The sequence below is a fragment of the Salmo trutta genome, chromosome 14, assembly GCF_901001165.1.
Source record: "Salmo trutta chromosome 14, fSalTru1.1, whole genome shotgun sequence".
Taxonomy (NCBI): Eukaryota; Metazoa; Chordata; class Actinopteri; order Salmoniformes; family Salmonidae; genus Salmo; species Salmo trutta.
In genome coordinates, this window is record NC_042970.1 from 82,188,134 (window position 1) to 82,212,625 (window position 24,492).

A 24,492-nucleotide genomic window follows, 5' to 3' on the forward strand; every position below is an offset into this window, starting at 1 on the left:
CTGTCTACTGTTCTAGTCCATTCACTAACAACTGTCTGTCTGTCTGTCTACTGTTCTAGTCCATTCACTAACAACTGTCTGTCTGTCTGTCTGTCTGTCTGTCTGTCTGTCTGTCTGTCTGTCTGTCTGTCTGTCTGTCTGTCTACTGTTCTAGTCCATTCACTAACAACTGTCTGTCTGTCTGTCTGTCTGTCTGTCTGTCTGTCTTTCTGTCTTTCTGTCTACTGTTCTAGTCCATTCACTAACAACTGTCTGTCTGTCTGTCTGTCTGTCTACTGTTCTAGTCCATTCACTAACAACTGTCTGTCTGTCTGTCTGTCTTTCTGTCTGTCTGTCTGTCTGTCTGTCTGTCTGTCTGTCTACTGTTCTAGTCCATTCACTAACAACTGTCTGTCTATCTGTCTGTCTGTCTGTCTGTTTGTCTGTCTACTGTTCTAGTCCATTCACTAACAACTGTCTGTCTGTCTGTCTGTCTGTCTGTCTGTCTGTCTGTCTGTCTACTGTTCTAGTCCATTCACTAACAACTGTCTGTCTGTCTGTCTGTCTGTCTGTCTGTCTGTCTGTCTGTCTACTGTTCTAGTCCATTCACTAACAACAACTGTCTGTCTGTCTGTCTGTCTGTCTGTCTGTCTGTCTGTCTGTCTACTGTTCTAGTCCATTCACTAGCAACTGTCTGTCTGTCTGTCTGTCTGTCTGTCTGTCTGTCTGTCTACTGTTCTAGTCCATTCACTAGCAACTGTCTGTCTGTCTGTCTGTCTGTCTGTCTGTCTGTCTGTCTACTGTTCTAGTCCATTCACTAATAACTGACATGGTGCTGACAGACCTAACTAATAGAAGGGATTTGGGTTGGAATCGGCTGACTGGTGGAATGAACCTGGATTTACAGGTGACCTGTCAAAACTGGGGGGGCAAAGCATTAGAGTGGAATCCGAGGAATGTTGGAGATAGCGGTGTTACCGTTTCAGCGAGGAAGGGAAGGGGAGAGAAGTCAGGAAACGTGTGAGGACTCATCAGAAACACACACACAGTGAAAAGAGGGAGGCACGGGAGAGAGCTACTCCCTCGCGTTGTAAGTTAGTCTGGTTGTGTGTGTTGTGAGAGTGCGTGGTGTGAACTTTGGATCTCTTCTTGCGGCAACTGGCCCGAAAAAAAATGTCCGTCCGAATTTGAGAGACTTTTGCGATGACTCGAGATCTCGCAGGTAAGCGTGGTCAAGATTATTTGTAGAAAATGTTTGTAGGCTAAAGTTATCTACATGTAATTCTGTGGCTTTTGGAGTAATGGGCGTTTCGTTTGTTGTTGCAGCTGAATGCTTGTGATTGGTAGTGTTGGGACAGGCTAAAACCAGATGTTGAACAACTGATTTTTCTCTAATAATATAATCGTTGTTTATTGGAAACGGATGACAGGACAAACAATAGGCCTAGCCATAGGTTATTAAACTGGAACAATCGAGACTAATGGAAGCTACACATACAGGTAGACTATTACTCACCTGTACTTTAGCAAATCCGTTGTCATTGCGACAGGACATGATTAAACATATTCCCTCGTGCAGGACAGATGTTTTGTAATGGCTCACTCTAATTTCCGTTAAATAATAGAGGGTTTGCGACATCGGGGCTGCCCGGGTAGAAAGCCGAAAGCTAGACTAGTGTAGCCTAAAGACGGGACAACGCCCCTCGGACCGACTGACCCACGGTAGGCCTAATGCCTGGGCTAACTCTCACCCGCTGTTATTCAATCATCTATACTAAGTTCGATAGAATTTGAGTGGTTCCTCCGTCATCAGCTTTTTACCGAACCAGGGGCGGAGAGGACACTTAAAAAATATATATATCTACTGCTGAGGGAATTGTTTAAACTGATTGTAGATATGTGTTTAAAAGTCCAAGTGGAACATCAGGAAGACGTTAATACGCATCCCCATGGCAACCACATCCCCCCTGTCCATTCCAATGGTCCCTAACACACAGGCCGGTAATGTCTTGTGCGTCCGGTTGGGATGCAGCAGAACGGTCAGGCTGCAGGCAGGCACTTCACCGGGATGTTGGAACTGGAAGGAAACGGGAAATGGCTATTAAAAGACGGAAAGACAGACATCTCCTCTTTGCACAGTGAACTCACATAGCCTAGTTAACCTTGGGCCAGTTAACCTTGGGCCTAGTTAACCTTGGGCCAGTTAACCTTGGGCAGCGGCCTCCATCCTGTCTGCGCTCCCGAGGGCGTCACTGACAGGGATCTCTCTCAATCCTGCAGCGCAGTGATCTAAGGCACTACGTCACTACAGTCCCTGGTTCGATTCCAGGCTGTATCACATCCGCCCGTGATTGGGAGTCCCCATAGAGCAGCGCACAATTGGCCCAGCGCCACCCGGGTTTGACCGGGGTAGGCTGTCATTGTAAATAAGAATTTGTTCTTATTTGTTGACTTGCCTCAGCTGGTCCGAACACTATTGACTTGCTTCCTGCTTTTGAAGTTCTGATTTTCTCCTCCAAAACCTCAACCTATAACGGCACCGCCTCGCAGATATCAAATCAACAAGTCAACAACCTTTGACAGATCTTATCACACATGAATCCGGTTTGATTGATGATGTATAATGGACCTTAACGGGCGTGGCGAGTGGGAGGGAGCAGGTTGACACTTGGTGAGAGAAGGGTGCAATTGCAGCCTGCAATTCGGGGCGTTCCTGCATGTGGTCATTCCTGCATGTGCAGGAATCCCTCTTTCTACTTCTATTGGTCCATTCTGAAGCTAGGACAGGCGGGAGGCAGGGCGCTCCAGTACAGTAGGTGGAGTTGGATGGCAGCTGCAGATAAACACCACAGAAGAAGGGGCGGGGGGGGGACAACGGTGGCTAGCTGGAATGTTCTTTGTTCCAGCCTGTCTGGCAATGTTTTCCAACAGTTCTGTTAACGACGGCGAGGGCAGGTGCTTTACCAGCTAGTCCAGTACACAGGAGGCAGGGTTGAAGAAACTCATAGAATACTTTTATTTCCCTTTGGAAGAGTCACAAACATGAAGATATCGTGCTCTAAGGGGGGTTGTGGGGCGTTCATGCAGGAACCAATGGGATGATTGAGGGGAGGGGTGTTCATAAAGGAACCAATAGGATGCTTGAGGGGAGGGGTGTTCATGCAGGAACCAATGGGATGATTGAGGGGAGGGGTGTTCATAAAGGAACCAATAGGATGCTTGAGGGGAGGGGGCGTTCATGCAGGAACCAATGGGATGCTTGAGGGGAGGGGGCGTTCATGCAGGAACCAATAGGATGCTTGAGGGGAGGGGGCGGTCATGCAGGAACCAATGGGATGCTTGAGGGGAGGGGGCGGTCATAAAGGAACCAATAGGATGCAGAGGGGAGGGGGCGGTCATACAGGAACCAATGGGATGCTTGAGGGGAGGGGTGTTCATGCAGGAACCAATAGGATATTTGAGGGGAGGGGGCGGTCATACAGGAACCAATGGGATCCTCGGGGGGGCGTGTTCATGAAGGAACCAGTGGGATCCTCTAGGGGGCGTGTTCATGAAGGAACCAATGGGATGATCAAGGGGGTGTGTTCATGAAGAAACCAATGGGATGCTCAGGGGGGACATTCCTGCAGATGCAGTAATGTCCAAATGCAAGAACGCCCTGAATTGTGGGCTGCAGTTGCACTCTTTTGCTTGGCGAGGGGAGCTATGCCAGTGTGTGTTAAAAGACAAGCCAGCCTCTGACTCTCTGCCAGGAACAGAGGGAAACAATAGGCTGGACTACCTGCTGTTTAATGGTGTTTGGGAAGACTGGGCCTTGTTATAGTGTGTAGATCAGGCAGAGACCTCTGGCCTGTTGTTGTTTAGGAACATCATCTCAGAGGTTGCTGTTGTTACTTGGGCTCAAAGTATACTTTAAATAGGATTTAACAATATGAGAGAGAGAGACAGACAGACGAGTATGAGAGAGAGACAGAGACAGAGACAGACAGAGGAGTATGAGAGAGAGAGAGACAGAGACAGACAAACAGAGAGACAGACAGAGGAGTATGAGACAGACAGACAGAGGAGTATGAGAGAGACAGAGACACAGACAGACAGACAGACAGACAGACAGACAGACAGACAGACAGACAGACAGACAGACAGACAGACAGACAGACAGACAGACAGACAGACAGACAGACAGACAGACAGACAGACAGACAGACAGACAGACAGACAGACAGACAGAGGAGTATGAGAGAGACAGAGAAAGTCCACATTAGCAAATGTATTATTTTTGTATTTCAGTAAGAGGAGGAGTGTGACTGCATACCTGAGTCAGCTGAAGGTAAGCTCACACACACAGGGATGCTTGAGGGGCTCCAGGCAGCGACATAAGTGGTCGTTTAGGGCCCCCAACTCAATAAGCCATATCAGCTAAAAAAAAAAATATTGGTAGGTTAGCCCCTAGCCAGTTATCTAAAATTGTAGTAATCATGGCCGAATACCGACCGGGCACATGGCTGGGGCCCTTACCTCCAGGGGGACCCCATTTGATTTTGTTATTGATGAGTAGAATTGCATGAAATTTGTTAGAAAATTGCTAAATGTTCTCTCCGCTCCATGGCAAAATGTGTAGAACTCCAGAAAACATGCTTTAAAACTACATTTTAGAATTGCAGGACATTAACTTTAAAACATTTCTCTCCAACATCAAGAAGGGGGGGCACAAAAAATGTAAAAATGTGCCCGCTTGGTAGGGTGGGGCCCCCCCAGTGGGGCCCCCCCAACCAAATCTCGCTCAGGGCCCCCAAAAGGCTACGGCCCTGCACACACACAGACACACATGCTGAAACAACACACATCAAAACACTCAAGCCTGTGGGTGTTTTTTCTGTGAAGTTTCAGTTAGCCCAATGTTTTTCAAGAATGTAATACCGTTTCTTTAACGTTGCGGTAAGGTTAGTCCAAGGTTATTCTTGTTGTAGGTGCGTGTGGGGCTTGCAGGGAGATGCATGTCTGTTTAAGGTTGTTGTAACATTGTTGTATTGTTGTGCAGGTGTTTGTAGGTCGCAGGGGGGATGGATTTTAGTCTACGGTTGTTGCTGTAACGTTGTTGTAATGTTGTATAGGTGTTTGGAGGTAGCAGGGAGATGGACTCTCTGAAGAAGGAGTTGGAGGAGGAACTGAAGCTATCTGCTGATGACCTGAGGAGTCACGCCTGGTACCATGGACCCATAGGCAGAGAGGTACACACACACACACCTGGTACCATGGACCCATAGGCAGAGAGGTACACACACACACACCTGGTACCATGGACCCATAGGCAGAGAGGTACACACACACACACCTGGTACCATGGACCCATAGGCAGAGAGAGAGGTACACACACACACACACCTGGTACCATGGACCCATAGGCAGAGAGGTACACACACACACACCTGGTACCATGGACCCATAGGCAGAGAGGTACACAAACACACACCTGGTACCATGGACCCATAGGCAGAGAGGTACACACACACACCTGGTACCATGGACCCATAGGCAGAGAGGTACACACACACACACCTGGTACCATGGACCCATAAGCAGAGAGGTACACACACACACACCTGGTACCATGGACCCATAGGCAGAGAGGTACACACACACACCTGGTACCATGGACCCATAGGCAGAGAGGTACACACACACACCTGGTACCATGGACCCATAGGCAGAGGGGTACACACACACACACCTGGTACCATGGACCCATAGGCAGAGGGGTACACACACACACACCTGGTACCATGGACCCATAGGCAGAGGTACACACACCTTGTACCATGGACCCATAGGCAGAGAGGTACACACACCTGGTACCATGAACCTATACACAGAGAGAGGTACACACACCTGGTACCATGGACCTATACACAGAGAGGTACACACACCTGGTATCATGGACCCATAGGCAGAGAGGTACACACACCTGGTACCACAAACCTATACACAGAGAGAGGTACACACACCTGGTACCATGGACCTACACACAGAGAGGTACACACACCTGGTACCATGGACCTATAGATAGAGAGGTATACACACCTGGTACCATGGACCTATAGATAGAGAGGTACACACACTCTCTCTCTCTCTCTCTCTCTCTCTAGGGGGCAGAGGCTCTGCTGGAGAGAGATGGTGACTTCCTGGTTCGTGACACAGCCTCCTCCCCCGGTGACTATGTCCTGAGTAGCTATTGGAGGGACGAGCCCTTGCACTACAAGATCATTAGGGTGGTCCTTCGGCCCAAGAAGGTGTGTGTTTGTGTGTGTGCTATTCTGTTTCAATTTGAAGGGGACTGGTTTGATGTGTGTACGTGAGTCCGTGTGTGTGTTATAATTATGTGTGTCCTCCAGGGTTACTCCCGTGAGCTGTTCCAGTTTGAAGGGGATCGTTTCGACAACATTCCCGCCCTGGTGCGTTTCCACGTGGGTGGACGTCATCCTGTCTCTCAGGCCTCTGGCGCCGTGATCTATCACCCAATCACACGCTCCCTGCCTATACGTGTCATCAGTGAGCGCCAGGCAGAGCGGACCGGTAAGAATCCACAGACAACGTGGATAGAACACACTGTCACAGTTTGGGTTGAAATATTAGTTTTATTCCATTGAGGTGCAGGAAAAGTAGAGGAGTTTACCAGTCAGAAAGGCAGTGGGTTGTGTTCCAATCTAAACTGTACATGTCTGCAGGGGTCTGGCCACTAACCGCTGGACCACACTCTGTCACTCTGTCACTCTGTCACTCTGTCACTCTGTCACTCTGTCACTCTGTCACTCTGTCACTCTGTCAGTCTGTCTGTCACTCTGTCACTCTGTCACTCTGTCACTCTGTCAGTCTGTCACTCTGTCACTCTGTCAGTCACTCTGTCACTCTGTCAGTCTGTCACTCTGTCACTCTGTCAGTCTGTCAGTCTGTCACTCTGTCAGTCTGTCAGTCTGTCACTCTGTCACTCTGTCACTCTGTCGGTCTGTCAGTCTGTCTGTCACTCTGTCACTCTGTCACTCTGTCACTCTGTCAGTCTGTCACTCTGTCACTCTGTCACTCTGTCACTCTGTCAGTCTGTCACTCTGTCACTCTGTCACTCTGTCTGTCACTCTGTCTGTCACTCTGTCAGTCTGTCACTCTGTCACTCTGGCACTCTGTCAGTCTGGCACTCTGTCAGTCTGTCACTCTGTCACTCTGTCACTCTGTCAGTCTGTCAGTCTGTCACTCTGTCAGTCTGTCTGTCACTCTGTCACTCTGTCAGTCTGTCAGTCTGTCTGTCACTCTCAGTCTGTCACTCTGTCACTCTGTCAGTCTGTCACTCTGTCACTCTGTCACTCTGTCACTCTGTCAGTCTGTCAGTCTGTCTGTCACTCTGTCAGTCTGTCACTCTGTCACTCTGTCACTCTGTCACTCTGTCAGTCTGTCACTCTGTCACTCTGTCACTCTGTCAGTCTGTCACTCTGTCACTCTGTCACTCTGTCAGTCTGTCACTCTGGCACTCTGGCACTCTGTCACTCTGTCACTCTGTCACTCTGTCACTCTGTCAGTCTGTCACTCTGTCACTCTGTCACTCTGTCTGTCACTCTGTCACTCTGTCACTCTGTCACTCTGTCAGTCTGTCACTCTGTCAGTCTGTCAGTCTGTCACTCTGTCACTCTGTCAGTCTGTCTGTCACTCTGTCACTCTGTCTGTCACTCTGTCACTCTGTCAGTCTGTCACTCTGTCACTCTGTCACTCTGTCAGTCTGTCACTCTGTCACTCTGTCTGTCACTCTGTCACTCTGTCAGTCTGTCTGTCACTCTGTCACTCTGTCTGTCACTCTGTCACTCTGTCTGTCACTCTGTCTGTCACTCTGTCTGTCACTCTGTCACTCTGTCACTCTGTCTGTCACTCTGTCACTCTGTCACTCTGTCACTCTGTCAGTCTGTCACTCTGTCACTCTGTCACTCTGTCAGTCTGTCAGTCTGTCACTCTGTCACTCTGTCAGTCTGTCAGTCTGTCACTCTGTCACTCTGTCAGTCTGTCAGTCTGTCACTCTGTCACTCTGTCACTCTGTCAGTCTGTCAGTCTGTCACTCTGTCACTCTGTCGGTCTGTCAGTCTGTCACTCTGTCGGTCTGTCAGTCTCTGTCTGTCACTCTGTCACTCTGTCGGTCTGTCACTCTGTCGGTCTGTCGGTCTGTCAGTCTGTCACTCTGTCACTCTGTCACTCTGTCACTCTCTGTCTGTGACTCTGTCACTCTGTCGGTCTGTCACTCTGTCGGTCTGTCAGTCTGTCACTCTGTCACTCTGTCACTCTCTCAGTCTGTCACTCTGTCACTCTGTCACTCCGTCAGTCTGTCAGTCGGTCTGTCACTCTGTCACTCTGTCGGTCTGTCAGTCTGTCAGTCTGTCGGTCTGTCACTCTGTCACTCTGTCACTCTGTCACTCTGTCGGTCTGTCACTCTGTCGGTCTGTCGCTCTGTCGGTCTGTCACTCTCTCAGTCTGTCACTCTCTCAGTCTGTCACTCTCTCAGTCTGTCACTTTGTCACTCTGTCACTCTGTCACTCTGTCACTCCGTCGGTCTGTCGGTCGGTCTGTCGGTCTGTCACTCTGTCAGTCTGTCACTCTGTCACTCTGTCGGTCTGTCGGTCTGTCAGTCTGTCAAAACATTGGTTATGAATGAATGAACTGCCCCAGAACCACACGTGGTGTGGAGGTACATGAATAAGTGTTGTGTTCCGGAGGCTTGTGTCTCACCTACTGTTAATGTTATTTTCTTCCCTCCTCTAGACAGCAACAGATCCAGCAACAGATCCAGCAACAGCGCCCTCGACAGGGTGGGGGTGGAATCACAGCCAGATCGCAGCAAGAGACTCAGCTTCAACTCATCACACATGGACACGCTACACATCACTAACACACTGCCCAGGTGGCTTTACACACACACACACACACACACACACATACACATATACACACACATACACATATACACACACATACACATATACACACACACACACACACACACACACACACACACACACACACACACAGAAAATTACACACTCAAAGATACTGTGTTGTGTTTGGTATAGTTAGTGTTTGTGTGTGTGTGTGTGTATTGTTTATGTGTGTGTGTATATTGTTATGTGTGTGTGTGTTTCTCAGGAGTGGGAGTCAGCCAGCCAACCTGGAGAATCTGGGCAGAAGACCCTCGATCCAATCAGCACAGTCTGAAAGCAACCTACGCACAGGTAACACAAACACACTCGTACATTCCCAGCTCTGCTCAGGTAACACACACACACACTCGTACATTCCCACCTCTGCTCAGGTAACACACACACACTCGTACATTCCCAGCTCTGCTCAGGTAACACACACACACTCGTACATTCCCACCTCTGCTCAGGTAACACACACACACTCGTACATTCCCACCTCTGCTCAGGTAACACACACACACTCGTACATTCCCAGCTCTGCTCAGGTAACACACACACACTCGTACATTCCCACCTCTGCTCAGGTAACACACACACACTCGTACATTCCCACCTCTGCTCAGGTAACAAACACACCTCTCTCCTCTCCCTCCAGGTGCGCCTCATAGCTGTCAATCAGAGGCTGTAGGCCCCGCCCCCATTTCCCCAGTGTTCCGAACGGGTAGCGAACCCCTGATCAGCCCATCAGCCCTCAGACACACACGACCCTCACACCCAGGTAACACACACACCACCCTCACACCCAGGTAACACACACACCACCCTCACACCCAGGTAACACACACACCACCCTCACACCCAGGTAACACACACACCACCCTCACACCCAGGTAACACACACACCACCCTCACACCCAGGTAACACACACACCACCCTCACACCCAGGTAACACACACACCACCCTCACACCTAGGTAACACACACACGACCCTCACACCCAGGTAACACACACACGACCCTCACACCCAGGTAACACACACACCACCCTCACACGGCCCTCACACCCAGGTAACACACACACGACCCTCACACCCAGGTAACACACACACCACCCTCACACCCAGGTAACACACACACCACCCTCACACCACCCTCACACCACCCTCACACCCAGGTAACACACACACCACCCTCACACCCAGGTAACACACACACCACCCTCACACCCAGGTAACACACACACCACCCTCACACCCAGGTAACACACACACCACCTTCACACCCAGGTAACACACACACCACCCTCACACCCAGGTAACACACACACCACCCTCACACCCAGGTAACACACACACCACCCTCACACCCAGGTAACACACACACCACCCTCACACCCAGGTAACACACACACCACCCTCACACCCAGGTAACACACACACCACCCTCACACCCAGGTAACACACACACCACCCTCACACCCAGGTAACACACACACCACCCTCACACCCAGGTAACACACACACCACCCTCACACCCAGGTAACACACACACCACCCTCACACCCAGGTAACACACACACCACCCTCACACCCAGGTAACACACACACCACCCTCACACCCAGGTAACACACACACCACCCTCACACCCAGGTAACACACACACGACCCTCACACCCAGGTAACACACACACCACCCTCACACCCAGGTAACACACCACACACACACCCAGGTAACACACACACGACCCTCACACCCAGGTAACACACACACGACCCTCACACCCAGGTAACACACACACCACCCTCACACCCAGGTAACACACACACGACCTCTCACACCCAGGTAACACACACACGACCCTCACACCCAGGTAACACACCACACACACACCCAGGTAACACACCACACACACACCCAGGTAACACACCACACACACACCCAGGTAACACACCACACACACACACACCCAGGTAACACACCACACACATACACACACCCAGGTAACACACCACACACACACACACCCAGGTAACACACCACACACACACCCAGGTAACACACCACACACACACACCCAGGTAACACGCCACACACCCTCACACCCAGGTAACACACACACGACCCTCACACCCAGGTAACACACACACCACCCTCACACCCAGGTAACACACCACACACACCCAGGTAACACACACACGACCCTCACACCCAGGTAACACACACACGACCCTCACACCCAGGTAACACACACACGACCCTCACACCCAGGTAACACACACACGACCCTCACACCCAGGTAACACACACACCACCCTCACACCCAGGTAACACACACACGACCTCTCACACCCAGGTAACACACACACGACCCTCACACCCAGGTAACACACCACACACACACCCAGGTAACACACCACACACACACCCAGGTAACACACCACACACACACCCAGGTAACACACCACACACACACACACCCAGGTAACACACCACACACATACACACACCCAGGTAACACACCACACACACACACACCCAGGTAACACACCACACACACACCCAGGTAACACACCACACACACACACCCAGGTAACACGCCACACACACACACCCAGGTAACACGCCACACACACACACCCAGGTAACACGCCACACACACACACCCAGGTAACACGCCACACACACACACCCAGGTAACACACCACACACACACCCAGGTAACACACCACACACATACACACCCAGGTAACACACCACACACATACACACACACAGGTAACACACCACACACATACACACACACAGGTAACACACCACACACATACACACACACAGGTAACACACCACACACATACACACACCCAGGTAACACACCACACACATACACACACCCAGGTAACACACCACACACATACACACACCCAGGTAACACGCCACACACACACCCAGGTAACACACGCCACACACACACCCAGGTAACACACCACACACACACACCCAGGTAACACACCACACACATACACACCCAGGTAACACACCACACACATACACACCCAGGTGAAACACTCGTTCTGTAACCCCTCCTGTGGTCCCCAGGTGGAGGTGTGACGCTGCGAGGTTCTGACGGACAGCTGCACCCCCGAGCCCCGCCCAAACCCTTCAGAGTGTCCACCTTCTTCCCCGGGACTCCTCCCAACCGTCACCGTGACGACCCCTATGACGAGCTGGTCATCCAGGTGCCTGAATCAAAGTAAGAAGAAACCATTTGGGTCTTACAGCGTTTCCCAAACTAGGGGTCGTTTCCCAAACTAGGGGTCGTTTCCCAAACTAGGGGTCGTTTCCCAAACTAGGGGTCGTTTCCCAAACTAGGGGTCGTTTCCCAAACTAGGGGTCATGAATGATGAAACTGTCAAATAAAATGTAAAAAAACCAAACATGCTTGGTTCATAGAACCGGGGTTACATCAGTAACCTCTGGTAGCCTCTAGATGTGGTTGTAATGAATAGTTAGTGGATTCGACTATTTCAGCCACACCTGTTACTGACAATCACACAGCCATGCAATCTCCTTAGACAAACATTGGCAGTAGAATGGCTTTACTGAAGAGCTCAGGGACTTTCAACGTGGCACAGTCATAGGATGCCACCTTTCCAACAAGTCAGTTTGTCAAATTTCTGCCCTGCTAGAGCTGCCCTGGTCAACTGTAAGTGCTGTTATTGTGAAGGAGCAAAAATGGCTCAGCCTTGAAGTGGTAGACTGCTGAGTGTTGAAACGCTTAGTTTGTAAAGATCAGTGGAAACGCGTTCTCTGGAATGATGAATGACGCTTCGCCATCTGGCAGTCCGATGGACGAATCTGGGTTTGGTGGATGCCAGGAGAACTCTACCTGCCCCAATGCATAGTGCCAACTGTAAAGTTTGGTGGAGGAGGAGGAATAATGTTCTGGGGCTGTTTTTCATGGTTCGGGCTAGGCCCCTTAGTTCCAGTGAAGAGAAATCTTAACGCTACAGCAAACAATGAAATTCTAGACAATTATGTGCTTCCAACTTTGTGGCAACAGTTTGGGGAAGGCCCTTTCTTGTTTCAGAATGAAAATGTCCCCGTGCACAAAGCGAGGTCCATACAGAAATGGTTTGTCGAGATCGGTGTGGAATAACTTGACTGGACGACACAGAGCCCTGACCTCAACCCCATCAAACACCTTTGGGCTGAATTGGAACGCAGACTGTGAGCTTGGCCTAATCGCCCAACATCAGTGCCCAACCTCACTAATTCTCGTGGCTGAATGGAAGCAAATCCCCGCAGCAATGTTCCAACATCTAGTGGAAAGCCTTCCAGGAAGAGTGGAGACTGTTATAGCAGCAAAGGGGGGACCAACTCCATATTAATGACCATGATTTTGGAATGAGATACTTGACAAGCAGGTGTCCAATACTTTTGGTTATGTAGTGTGTGTGTATGTATATATATGTATGTATGTATGTGTGTGTATGTACATATATATATTTATGTATGTATATATGTATGTATATATATGTGTTATTGTGTGTTTCCTGTCAGAAAGCGTGGCCACGTGGACAGGCTGCGTGCAGAGGAGAAGTGGCAGAGCAGAGCCCGTCTCACTGAGACATCCTTCAGCTTCCTGGAGGCACAGGAAAGCGAGGAGTTGCCTCGGTTACCAATTGACGGACAGGTTCAGGAGGAAGAGGAGGATTCACACTTTCAGAGACCGCAGGTTCGTTGTTGTTGGGTGTTGTTTATTTAATTTACAATAAACAGCATTGTGATGTAGGTGATTCTATTCATGTTTGTTGAACAACATTGTGATGTAGGTGATTCTATTAGATGTTTATTGAACAACATTGTGATGTAGGTGATTCTATTAGATGTTTATTGAACAACATTGTAATGTAGGTGATTCTATTAGATGTTTATTGAACAACATTGTGATGTAGGTGATTCTATTAGATGTTTATTGAACAACATTGTAATGTAGGTGATTCTATTAGATGTTTATTGAACAACATTGTGATGTAGGTGATTCTATTAGATGTTTATTGAACAACATTGTGATGTAGGTGATTCTATTAGATGTTTATTGAACAACATTGTAATGTAGGTGATTCTATTAGATGTTTATTGAACAACATTGTAATGTAGGTGATTCTATTAGATGTTTATTGAACAACATTGTGATGTAGGTGATTCTATTAGATGTTTATTGAACAACATTGTAATGTTGTTGATGTTTTGTAGCTCAGTTTGACTACATGTCAGTGAATAACAGACTATGAACTCGTAATATAGTGTAATATAGTGTAGTGTAATGTAGTGTAGTGTAATGTAGTGTAATGTAGTGTAGTGTAATGTAATATAGTGTAGTGTAGTGTAGTGTAATGTAATGTAGTGTAGTGTAATGTAATATAGTGTAGTGTAGTGTAGTGTAATGTAATGTAGTGTAATGTCATGTAGTGTAGTGTAATGTAATGTAATATAGTGTAGTGTAGTGTAATGTAATATAGTGTAGTGTAGTGTAATGTAATGTAATATAGTGTAGTGTAATGTAGTGTAATGTAGTGTAGTGTAATGTAATATAGTGTAGTGTAGTGTAATGTAATGTAATATAGTGTAGTGTAGTGTAATGTAATATAGTGTAGTGTAATGTAATGTAGTGTAATGTAGTGTAATGTAGTGTAGTGTAGTGTAGTGTAATGTAATGTAATGTAGTGTAGTGTAATGTAATATAGTGTAGTGTAGTGTAATGTAATGTAGTGTAGTGTAGTGTAGTGTAATGTAGTGTAATGTCATGTAGTGTAGTGTAATGTAATGTAGTGTAGTGTAGTGTAATGTAGTGTAGTGTAGTGTAGTGTAGTGTAGTGTAGTGTAATGTAGTGTAATGTAATGTAATGTAGTGTAATGTAATGTAATGTAGTGTAGTGTAATGTAATGTAATGTAATGTAGTGTAGTGTAGTGTAGTGTAGTGTAGTGTAATGTAATGTAATGTAATGTAATGTAATGTAATGTAATATAGTGTAGTGTAGTGTAGTGTAGTGTAGTGTAATGTAGTGTAGTGTAGTGTAGTGTAGTGTAGTGTAGTGTAGTGTAGTGTAATGTAGTGTAGTGTAGTGTAGTGTAATGTAGTGTAATGTAGTGTAGTGTAATGTAATGTAATGTAGTGTAATGTAATATAGTGTAGTGTAGTGTAGTGTAATGTAATATAGTGTAGTGTAGTGTAATGTAATGTAATATAGTGTAGTGTAATGTAATGTAATATAGTGTAGTGTAGTGTAATGTAATGTAGTGTAGTGTAGTGTAGTGTAATTTAATGTAATGTAATGTAATGTAATATAGTGTAGTGTAGTGTAATGTAGTGTAATGTAGTGTAATGTAATATAGTGTAGTGTAGTGTAATGTAATCCTGCTACAACACAATAACAAACCTAATGAAGGAGTTATACAGAGATGTTACTACCAGGCTGTTACCAGGTGGAGACGTGTTTCAGACTGGACCAGTTTGAGAAGTGACATGTTATTAACATGTTATCAGTATACTAATAACATGTTACCAGGTGGAGACGTGTTTGAGAAGTGACATGTTATTAACATGTTATCAGTATACTAATAACATGTTACCAGGTGGAGACGTGTTTGAGAAGTGACATGTTATTAACATGTTATCAGTATACTAATAACATGTTACCAGGTGGAGACGTGTTTCAGACTGGACCAGTTTGAGAAGTGACATGTTATTAACATGTTATCAGTATACTAATAACATGTTACCAGGTGGAGACGTGTTTCAGACTGGACCAGTTTGAGAAGTGACATGTTATTAACATGTTATCAGTATACTAATAACATGTTACCAGGTGGAGACGTGTTTGAGAAGTGACATGTTATTAACATGTTATCAGTATACTAATAACATGTTACCAGGTGGAGACGTGTTTGAGAAGTGACATGTTATTAACATGTTATCAGTATACTAATAACATGTTACCAGGTGGAGACGTGTTTCAGACTGGACCAGTTTGAGAAGTGACATGTTATTAACATGTTATCAGTATACTAATAACATGTTACCAGGTGGAGACGTGTTTGAGAAGTGACATGTTATTAACATGTTATCAGTATACTAATAACATGTTACCAGGTGGAGACGTGTTTGAGAAGTGACATGTTATTAACATGTTACCAGGTGGAGACGGTGTCGTGTTTCAGACTGGACCAGTTTGAGAAGTGACATGTTATTAACATGTTACCAGGTGGAGACGGTGTCGTGTTTCAGACTGGACCAGTTTGAGAAGTGACATGTTATTAACATGTTATCAGTATACTAATAACATGTTACCAGGTGGAGACGTGTTTCAGACTGGACCAGTTTGAGAAGTGACATGTTATTAACATGTTATCAGTATACTAATAACATGTTACCAGGTGGAGACGTGTTTGAGAAGTGACATGTTATTAACATGTTATCAGTATACTAATAACATGTTACCAGGTGGAGACGTGTTTGAGAAGTGACATGTTATTAACATGTTATCAGTATACTAATAACATGTTACCAGGTGGAGACGTGTTTGAGAAGTGACATGTTATTAACATGTTACCAGGTGGAGACGGTGTCGTGTTTCAGACTGGACCAGTTTGAGAAGTGACATGTTATTAACATGTTACCAGGTGGAGACGGTGTCGTGTTTCAGACTGGACCAGTTTGAGAAGTGACATGTTATTAACATGTTACCAGGTGGAGACGGTGTCGTGTTTCAGACTGGACCAGTTTGAGAAGTGACATGTTATTAACATGTTACCAGGTGGAGACGGTGTCGTGTTTCAGACTGGACCAGTTTGAGTCCCTCCTGCTACCAGATAACAACAGACCTCTAGACCCCACCGTTCTCATGGCGCTCAAAGAACTGTTCACACGCTCCAACGCCATGACAACCGCTCTGCACATTCTCAGTGTCGACTGCCAGGTAAGGCATAGTTATAAACACACACACACACCTATGCACTATAATATCTCACACGCGCGCGCACACACACACACACACACACACAGAAACACACAGAAACACACACACACACACACACACAGAAACACGCTCTGTCTGTGTGTGTAGGTGGCTCGTATCGTGGGTGTGACAGAGGACCAGAAGAGGATGATGGGAGTTGGCTCAGGTCTGGAGCTGGTCACCCTGTCTCACGGACAACAGCTCAGACAGGACCTGCTGGAGAGGTACACACACACACACACACACACACACACACACACACACACACACACACACCTGCCTCAAATATGAACATCTGACTGTGTCTGTCTTGTGTGTGTGTGTGTTTGTGTGTGTGTGTCAGGCACCACCTGCTAGCCCTGGGTGTTGCCATAGATATCCTGGGCTGTACAGGGACGGTAGGTCAGAGGGCCACGGTGCTGCATAAAGTCATCCTATTGGCCCAGGCCCTGAGAGACCACGCCCATAACCTCTACGCATTCTCAGCGGTCATGAAGGCTCTGGAGATGCCTCAGGTAACACAACACACACAGTATACACACACACACACACACACACACACAGTACACTCGCACACTGTACGCACACACACACTTCAGACACCCTCACACGATGCTGTGTTTTAAAGACCCTAGATATGCGTCAGGTCTCTAAAGTGTGTGTGTGCATACTGTGTGTGTGTGCGTACTGTGTGTGTGTGCGTACTGTGTGTGTGTGCGTACTGTGTGTGTGTGTGCGTACTGTGTGCACGTACTGTGTGTGTGTGCGTACTGTGTGTACGTACTGTGTGTGTGTGTGCGTACTGTGTGTGTGTGCGTACTGTGTGTGTGTGCGTACTGTATGTGTGTGTGCGTACTGTGTGTGTGTGTGTGCGTACTGTGTGTGTGTACGTACTGTGTGTGTGTGTACGTACTGTGTGTGTGTGTTTGCGTACTGTGTGTGTGCGTACTGTGTGTGTGCGTACTGTGTGTGTGTGTGTGCGTACTGTGTGTGTGTGTACGTACTGTGTGTGTGTGTGCGTACTGTGTGTGTGTGCGTACTGTGTGTGTGTGCGTACTGTGTGTGTGTACGTACTGTGTGTGTGTGTGTACGTACTGTGTGTGTGTGTGTACGTACTGTGTGTGTGTGCGTACGTACTGTGTGTGTGTGTGTGCGTACGTACTGTGTGTGTGTGTGCGTACGTACTGTGTGTGTGTGCGTACTGTGTGTGTGTACGTACTGTGTGTGTGTACGTACTGTGTGTGTGTGCGTACGTACTGTGTGTGTGCGTACGTACTGTGTGTGTGCGTACGTACTGTGTGTGTGTGTGCGTACTGTGTGTGTGTGTGTGTGCGTACTGTGTGTGTGTGTACGTACTGTATGTGTGTGCGTACGTACTGTGTGTGTGTGTGCGTACTGTGTGTGTGTGTGTGCGTACTGTGTGTGTGTGTGTGCGTACTGTGTGTGTGTGTACGTACTGTATGTGTGTGCGTACTGTGTGTGTGTGTACGTACTGTGTGTGTGTGTGCGTACTGTGTGTGTGTGTGTACGTACTGTGTGTGTGTGTGCGTACTGTGTGTGTGTGTGTACTGTGTGTGTGTGTGTACGTACTGTGTGTGTGCGTACTGTGTGTGTGTGTGTACGTACTGTGTGTGTGTGTGTACGTACTGTGTGTGTGCGTACTGTGTGTGTGTGTGTACTGTGTGTGTGTGTGTGTGTGTGTGTGTGTGTACTGTGTGTGTAGGTAGTCCGTCTGGAGAGGACATGGAGAGCACTGAGGAGGAACCACACAGAGAGTGCTGTGATGTTTGAGAAGACCCTCAAACCCTTCATGAACGCTCTGAATGACGGAGATGGTGAGGAAGGTGTGTGTGTGTGTGTAATGTATTTGTAATGTGTATGTGTGATATTTGTAATGTGTGTGTGTATTTGTAATGTGTGTGTGATGTATTTATAATGTGTGTGTGTGTGATATGTGTGTATGATGTATTTGTAATGTGTGTGTGTCACATCCTGACCAATATAAGTTGTTATTTTCTATGGTAGAGTGGTCAGGGTGTGACAGGGGGTGTTTTTGTTTGTTCTATGTTCTCTATTTTTATGTTGGATTTCTAGTTTGTCTATATCTAGGTTGGGGTTTATTGGGTTGACCTTCAATTGGAGGCAGCTGTTCCTCGTTGCCTCTAATTGGAGGTCATATTTAGTAGGGGTGTTTTTTCCTGTTGTTTGTGGGTAGTTGTTTTCCGTGTAGTGTATGTTCACCTGATGGAACTGTTGTCGGTCCTTGTGTTGTTTTTGTATTAGTGCTTCACACCGCGCCTTGGTCCCCTTTGTACGACCCTCGTTACAGTGTGTAATGTATTTGTAATGTGTGTGTAATGTATTTGTAATGTGTGTGTGTGTGATGTGTGTGTGTGTGTGTAACGTGTGTGTGATGTATTTGTAACGTGTGTGTAATGTATTTGTAATGTGTGTGTGTGTGATGTGTGTGTGTAACGTGTGTGTGATGTATTTGTAACGTGTGTGTGTGTGTGTAATGTATTTGTAATGTGTGTGTGTGTGTGTAGACTCTGTGGTGCAGGGTCCCCTGGCTGTGCCCCACCTGGTTCCCCTCCTGAGGCTGATGGAGGGAGAGGAGGGAGAACACACAGAGAGAGGCTGTCAGTTATTATACAACACCCTGCAGGCAGCACGCAACGCAGCGCTACACGCCCCACAGTACCAGGAGCACGCACACAGCCTGCTCACAGGTAACACACAGCCTGCTCACAGGTAAAACACGCACACAGCCTGCTCACAGGTAACACACACAGCCTGCTCACAGGTAAAACACGCACACAGCCTGCTCACAGGTAACACACACAGCCTGCTCACAGGTAAAACATGCACACAGCCTGCTCACAGGTAACACACAGCCTGCTCACAGGTAAAACACGCAGACAGCCTACTCACAGGTAAAACATGCACACAGCCTGCTCACAGGTAACACACGCACACAGCCTGCTCACAGGTAACACACAGCCTGCTCACAGGTAACACACAGCCTGCTCACAGGTAAAACACGCACACAACCTGCTCACAGGTAACACACAGCCTGCTCACAGGTAAAACACGCACACAGCCTGCTCACAGGTAACACACGCACACAGCCTGCTCACAGGTAACACACAGCCTGCTCACAGGTAAAACACGCAGACAGCCTACTCACAGGTAAAACACGCACACAGCCTGCTCACAGGTAACACACAGCCTGCTCACAGGTAAAACACGCAGACAGCCTACTCACAGGTAAAACACGCACACAGCCTGCTCACAGGTAAAACACGCACACAGCCTGCTCACAGGTAACACACGCACACAGCCTGCTCACAGGTAACACACAGCCTGCTCACAGGTAACACACGCACACAGCCTGCTCACAGGTAACACACAGCCTGCTCACAGGTAAAACACGCACACAGCCTGCTCACAGGTAACACACACAGCCTGCTCACAGGTAAAACATGCACACAGCCTGCTCACAGGTAAAACATGCACACAGCCTGCTCACAGGTAAAACACGCAGACAGCCTACTCACAGGTAAAACACGCACACAGCCTGCTCACAGGTAACACACACACACAGCCTGCTCACAGGTAACACACAGCCTGCTCACAGGTAAAACACGCACACAGCCTGCTCACAGGTAACACACAGCCTGCTCACAGGTAAAACACGCACACAGCCTGCTCACAGGTAACACACGCACACAGCCTGCTCACAGGTAACACACAGCCTGCTCACAGGTAACACACAGCCTGCTCACAGGTAACACACAGCCTGCTCACAGGTAACACACACACACAGCCTGTTCACAGGTAAAACACGCACACAGCCTGCTCACAGGTAACACACGCACACAGGTAAGACACAGCCTGCTCACAGGTAACACACGCACACAGCCTGTTCACAGGTAAAACACGCACACAGCTTGCTCACAGGTAACACACGCACACAGCCTGCTCACAGATAAAACACAGCCTGCTCACAGGTAACACACGCACACAATATGGAAAAAAACACACACACACTTATCGAAAACACACATCCAAATTAAATTAGTCCTGCCTCATAACCATCCCGAGTCACTGATTGGCCGTGGGCCCTGTCACTCTGTCCCGTCAGGTGACTGGGAGCCAATCCCAGAGCTGCTGGAGTGTTTCAGGACAGAGTTTGCTCTAAGGCTGTTCTGGGGACAGACTGGAGCAGCGGCAGACAAGGAGAAACGCTACGACAAGTTTGACAAGATCCTCACCGTGCTCTCCAACAAACTGGAACCTAGCGAGGAGTTCTCCCCCGAACTCTGACCCTTAAACTCTATACTGTGACCCGGGCTGCATTCAGGAGGGCACAACAGTTTGAAATCGGTAACCTGTTTACCTGGATCGTATTCATTAGCTTTTTTGCAGCAAAAATCAAGAGTTTGTTATTGGACAAGTTCAGGTGATCCCTCCCTGTTTCAGGCTGTTGTTTGGTGCCTAATGAATATGTCCTGGGATGTGTCTGGGTGTTTCTGTGGTTCTCACCTACGGGGTCCATACCTAGCAGCTGTGGATGCGTTGGTTTCCCTCAGAAACCTGGCCAAGGTCTCTGTCCGTAATGGCAGCCTATTCTCTGTGAAGGGCCACGATATAGGGAATAGGATGCTATTTGGGACATAGACAAGGTGTGTGATGTGCTTCTACTGGTTGTTTGTTCAGGTGTGTCAAAATGTTGACCTGCAGAGTTTACCGTTAACATGTTCTGTGTTCAGACAACTTTATTCTCAACCGTCTAGGTGTCTGTGAAAGTAGTTTTTCTGAAGAGAAATCACTGGAGAGTTATCACATTTTCTATTCAGATGATATAAATGATTTAAAACATCACTGTGTCAACTTTGGTCTGTTAAAAAAAAAACACAAAACATCAAATTTGACAAATCTATTTATTTTTCTCAATCACAACAGTTCACAGGGTACTTAGAGGTCAACACATACGTTCACAGGGTACTTAGAGGTCAACACATACGTTGTTTTAAAATGTGATCATATAATAATATACATACACTCCATAAAACATTGAAGCAGTGAGTGATGAATCCAGTTCCATTTAACCAGGGAGATGTAAGGTCAAACTAGACCTGGAGGGCTGACAGACACTGAATGGCCTCCTATTCCCCTATGGCCTCCTATTCCCCTATGGCCTCCTATTCCCCTATGGCCTCCTCTATGGCCTCCTATTCCCCTATGGCCTCCTATTCCCCTATGGCCTCCTATTCCCCTATGGCCTCCTATTCCCCTATGGCCTCCCAAATGGCCTCCTATTCCCCTATGGCCTCCTATTCCCCTATGGCCTCCTATTCCCCTATGGCCTCCTATTCCCCTATGGCCTCCTTTTCCCCTATGGCCTCCTTTTCCCCTATGGCCTCCTATTCCCCTATGGCCTCCTCTATGGCCTCCTATTCCTCTATGGCCTCCTATTCCCCTATGGCCTCCTATTCCCCTATGCCCTCCTATTCCCCTATGGCCTCCTATTCCCCTATGGCCTCCTTTTCCCCTATGGCCTCCTTTTCCCCTATGGCCTCCTCTATGGCCTCCTATTCCCCTATGGCCTCCTATTCCCCTATGGCCTCCCAAATGGCTTCCTATTCCCCTATGGCCTCCTATTCCCCTATGGCCTCCTATTCCCCTATGGCCTCCTATTCCCCTATGGCCTCCTATTCCCCTATGGCCTCCTATTCCCCTATGGCCTCCTTTTCCCCTATGGCCTCCTTTTCCCCTATGGCCTCCTATTCCCCTATGGCCTCCCAAATGGCCTCCTATTCCCCTATGGCCTCCTATTCCCCTATGGCCTCCTATTCCCCTATGGCCTCCTATTCCCCTATGGCCTCCTATTCCCCTATGGCCTCTGGTCAAAGGTAGTGGACTACATAGCGAGCCATTTGGGATGGAAGCACTGATGGATGTCCAAAATGGCTCCCTATTTCCTATACTGTGACTACTTTTAGGGCTCTGTTCAAAAGTAGTGCACTATGTAGGGAATAGGGTGCCATTTTGGGACATGTAATTGATACATGATTTGGTGTCCCAGGTCTGAATGAGACCGTGGCTGGGATTCAACCAAAGGCGCACTGTCCACAATGCACCTTTAAGCAGGTAATTTCTCTGACCTTCGTGGAGATGGTATTCATGGTAAACGCTGCGGATGTCAGCTGAAGTCTACATTAGATTGAACAGTCTAATTTGGTGTGCTAATAATCCACAATGCGCCTTTGATTAACTTCCGTCCAGCCCGGGATTCAATCAATCAGAAACACCAGGAGTCCTCCAGGAGCACTTAGACAGCAGTAGTCACAGAGCCATCCGATTGGCCAGAACCTGACCACAGAGCCATCCGATTGGTCAGAACCTGACCACAGAGCCATCCGATTGGTCAGAACCTGACCACAGAGCCATCCGATTGGTCAGAACCTGACCACAGAGCCATCCGATTGGTCAGAACCTGACCACAGAGCCATCCGATTGGTCAGAACCTGACCACAGAGCCATCTGATTGGTCAGAACCTGACCACAGAGCCATCTGATTGGTCAGAACCTGACCACAGAGCCATCTGATTGGTCAGAACCTGACTACAGACAGTTAAACCACAAAGAGAGAAACAGCGGTCAGAACAAAGAAACAACAACAGAAACAGTCTGTATGAACTGGACCAGACGGTAACCATAACAACCACAGACATGATCAGAGAATCAGACAACCAATAAGAACCCCAGAAACATACATTTAAAAACTGACCAGTTTCACATAGAGGCTGCGTCCCAAATGGCCCCCTATTCCCCATAGGGCTCTGGTCAAAATTAGTGCACAATATAGGGAATAGGGCCCTGGTCAACAGTAGTGTACTATATAGGGAATAGGGCCCTGGTCAACAGTAGTGTACTATATAGGGAATAGGGCCCTGGTCAACAGTAGTGTACTATATAGGGAATAGGGCCCTGGTCAACAGTAGTGCACTATATAGGGAATAGGGCCCTGGTCAACAGTAGTGCACTATATAGGGAATAGGGCCCTGGTCAACAGTTGTGCACTATATAGGGCTCTGGTCTAAAGTAGTGCACTATATAGGGAATAGGGCTCTGGTCTAAAGTAGTGTACTATATAGGGAATAGGGCTCTGGTCAACAGTAGTATACTATATAGGGAATGGGGCTCTGGTCAACAGTAGTGCACTATATAGGGAATAGGGCTCTGGTCAAAAGTAGTGCACTATATAGGAAATAGGGTCTCATTTGGGACAAAACCACTCTTCTGATGAGAGAACATGTGACAAACAAGTACACTATATAGAAAACAGGGTGGCATTTGGGTCGCAAACAATAAGTGGTCCATAAAATAGTGGATTCACCATCCAGCTGATAACAATCTGATATAACTATGATAGCAGTCATTTAATATAATAACAATCACAATGTCATGGCAACTAATGATCTGTGATTAAGTCAGAATAGGGAGAGAGGAATGGGACCGGGAGAGAGGGGTGAAGA

At 47.6% G+C, this 24,492-nt stretch overlaps 1 protein-coding gene, 1 long non-coding RNA gene and 1 pseudogene across 7 annotated transcripts in view; 1 reads left to right on the forward strand and 2 right to left on the reverse strand.

The window, feature by feature from the left end:
• LOC115147907 (proto-oncogene vav-like) overlaps positions 1-1,705 on the reverse strand; it is a 52,567-nt pseudogene extending 50,862 nt beyond the window's left edge.
• LOC115147651 (breast cancer anti-estrogen resistance protein 3) overlaps positions 1-21,835 on the forward strand; it is a 36,258-nt gene extending 14,423 nt beyond the window's left edge. Inside the window, exons 1-16 of one of the 6 annotated variants that reach the window (XM_029689942.1) lie at positions 775-1,069; positions 4,270-4,309; positions 5,094-5,210; positions 6,126-6,269; positions 6,372-6,552; positions 8,773-8,911; positions 9,154-9,239; positions 9,586-9,708; positions 12,029-12,182; positions 13,493-13,667; positions 16,751-16,912; positions 17,060-17,175; positions 17,295-17,466; positions 18,675-18,795; positions 19,498-19,680; positions 21,096-21,835. In XM_029689942.1, coding sequence (XP_029545802.1) covers positions 5,115-5,210; positions 6,126-6,269; positions 6,372-6,552; positions 8,773-8,911; positions 9,154-9,239; positions 9,586-9,708; positions 12,029-12,182; positions 13,493-13,667; positions 16,751-16,912; positions 17,060-17,175; positions 17,295-17,466; positions 18,675-18,795; positions 19,498-19,680; positions 21,096-21,277 — 2,034 coding nt within the window. In that variant the 5' untranslated portion in view covers positions 775-1,069; positions 4,270-4,309; positions 5,094-5,114 and the 3' untranslated portion in view covers positions 21,278-21,835. The other 5 variants (XM_029689941.1, XM_029689940.1, XM_029689938.1 and 2 more) reach the window with 5 other exon arrangements.
• A 982-nt stretch (positions 21,836-22,817) lies between these two features.
• On the reverse strand, positions 22,818-23,803 carry LOC115147655 (uncharacterized). The gene is made up of 2 exons (XR_003866442.1): positions 23,575-23,803; positions 22,818-23,543 (listed from the first exon to the last, which is right to left on the reverse strand). It is a non-coding gene; the product is annotated as an uncharacterized LOC115147655 (long non-coding RNA).
• Positions 23,804-24,492: the final 689 nt, after the last annotated feature.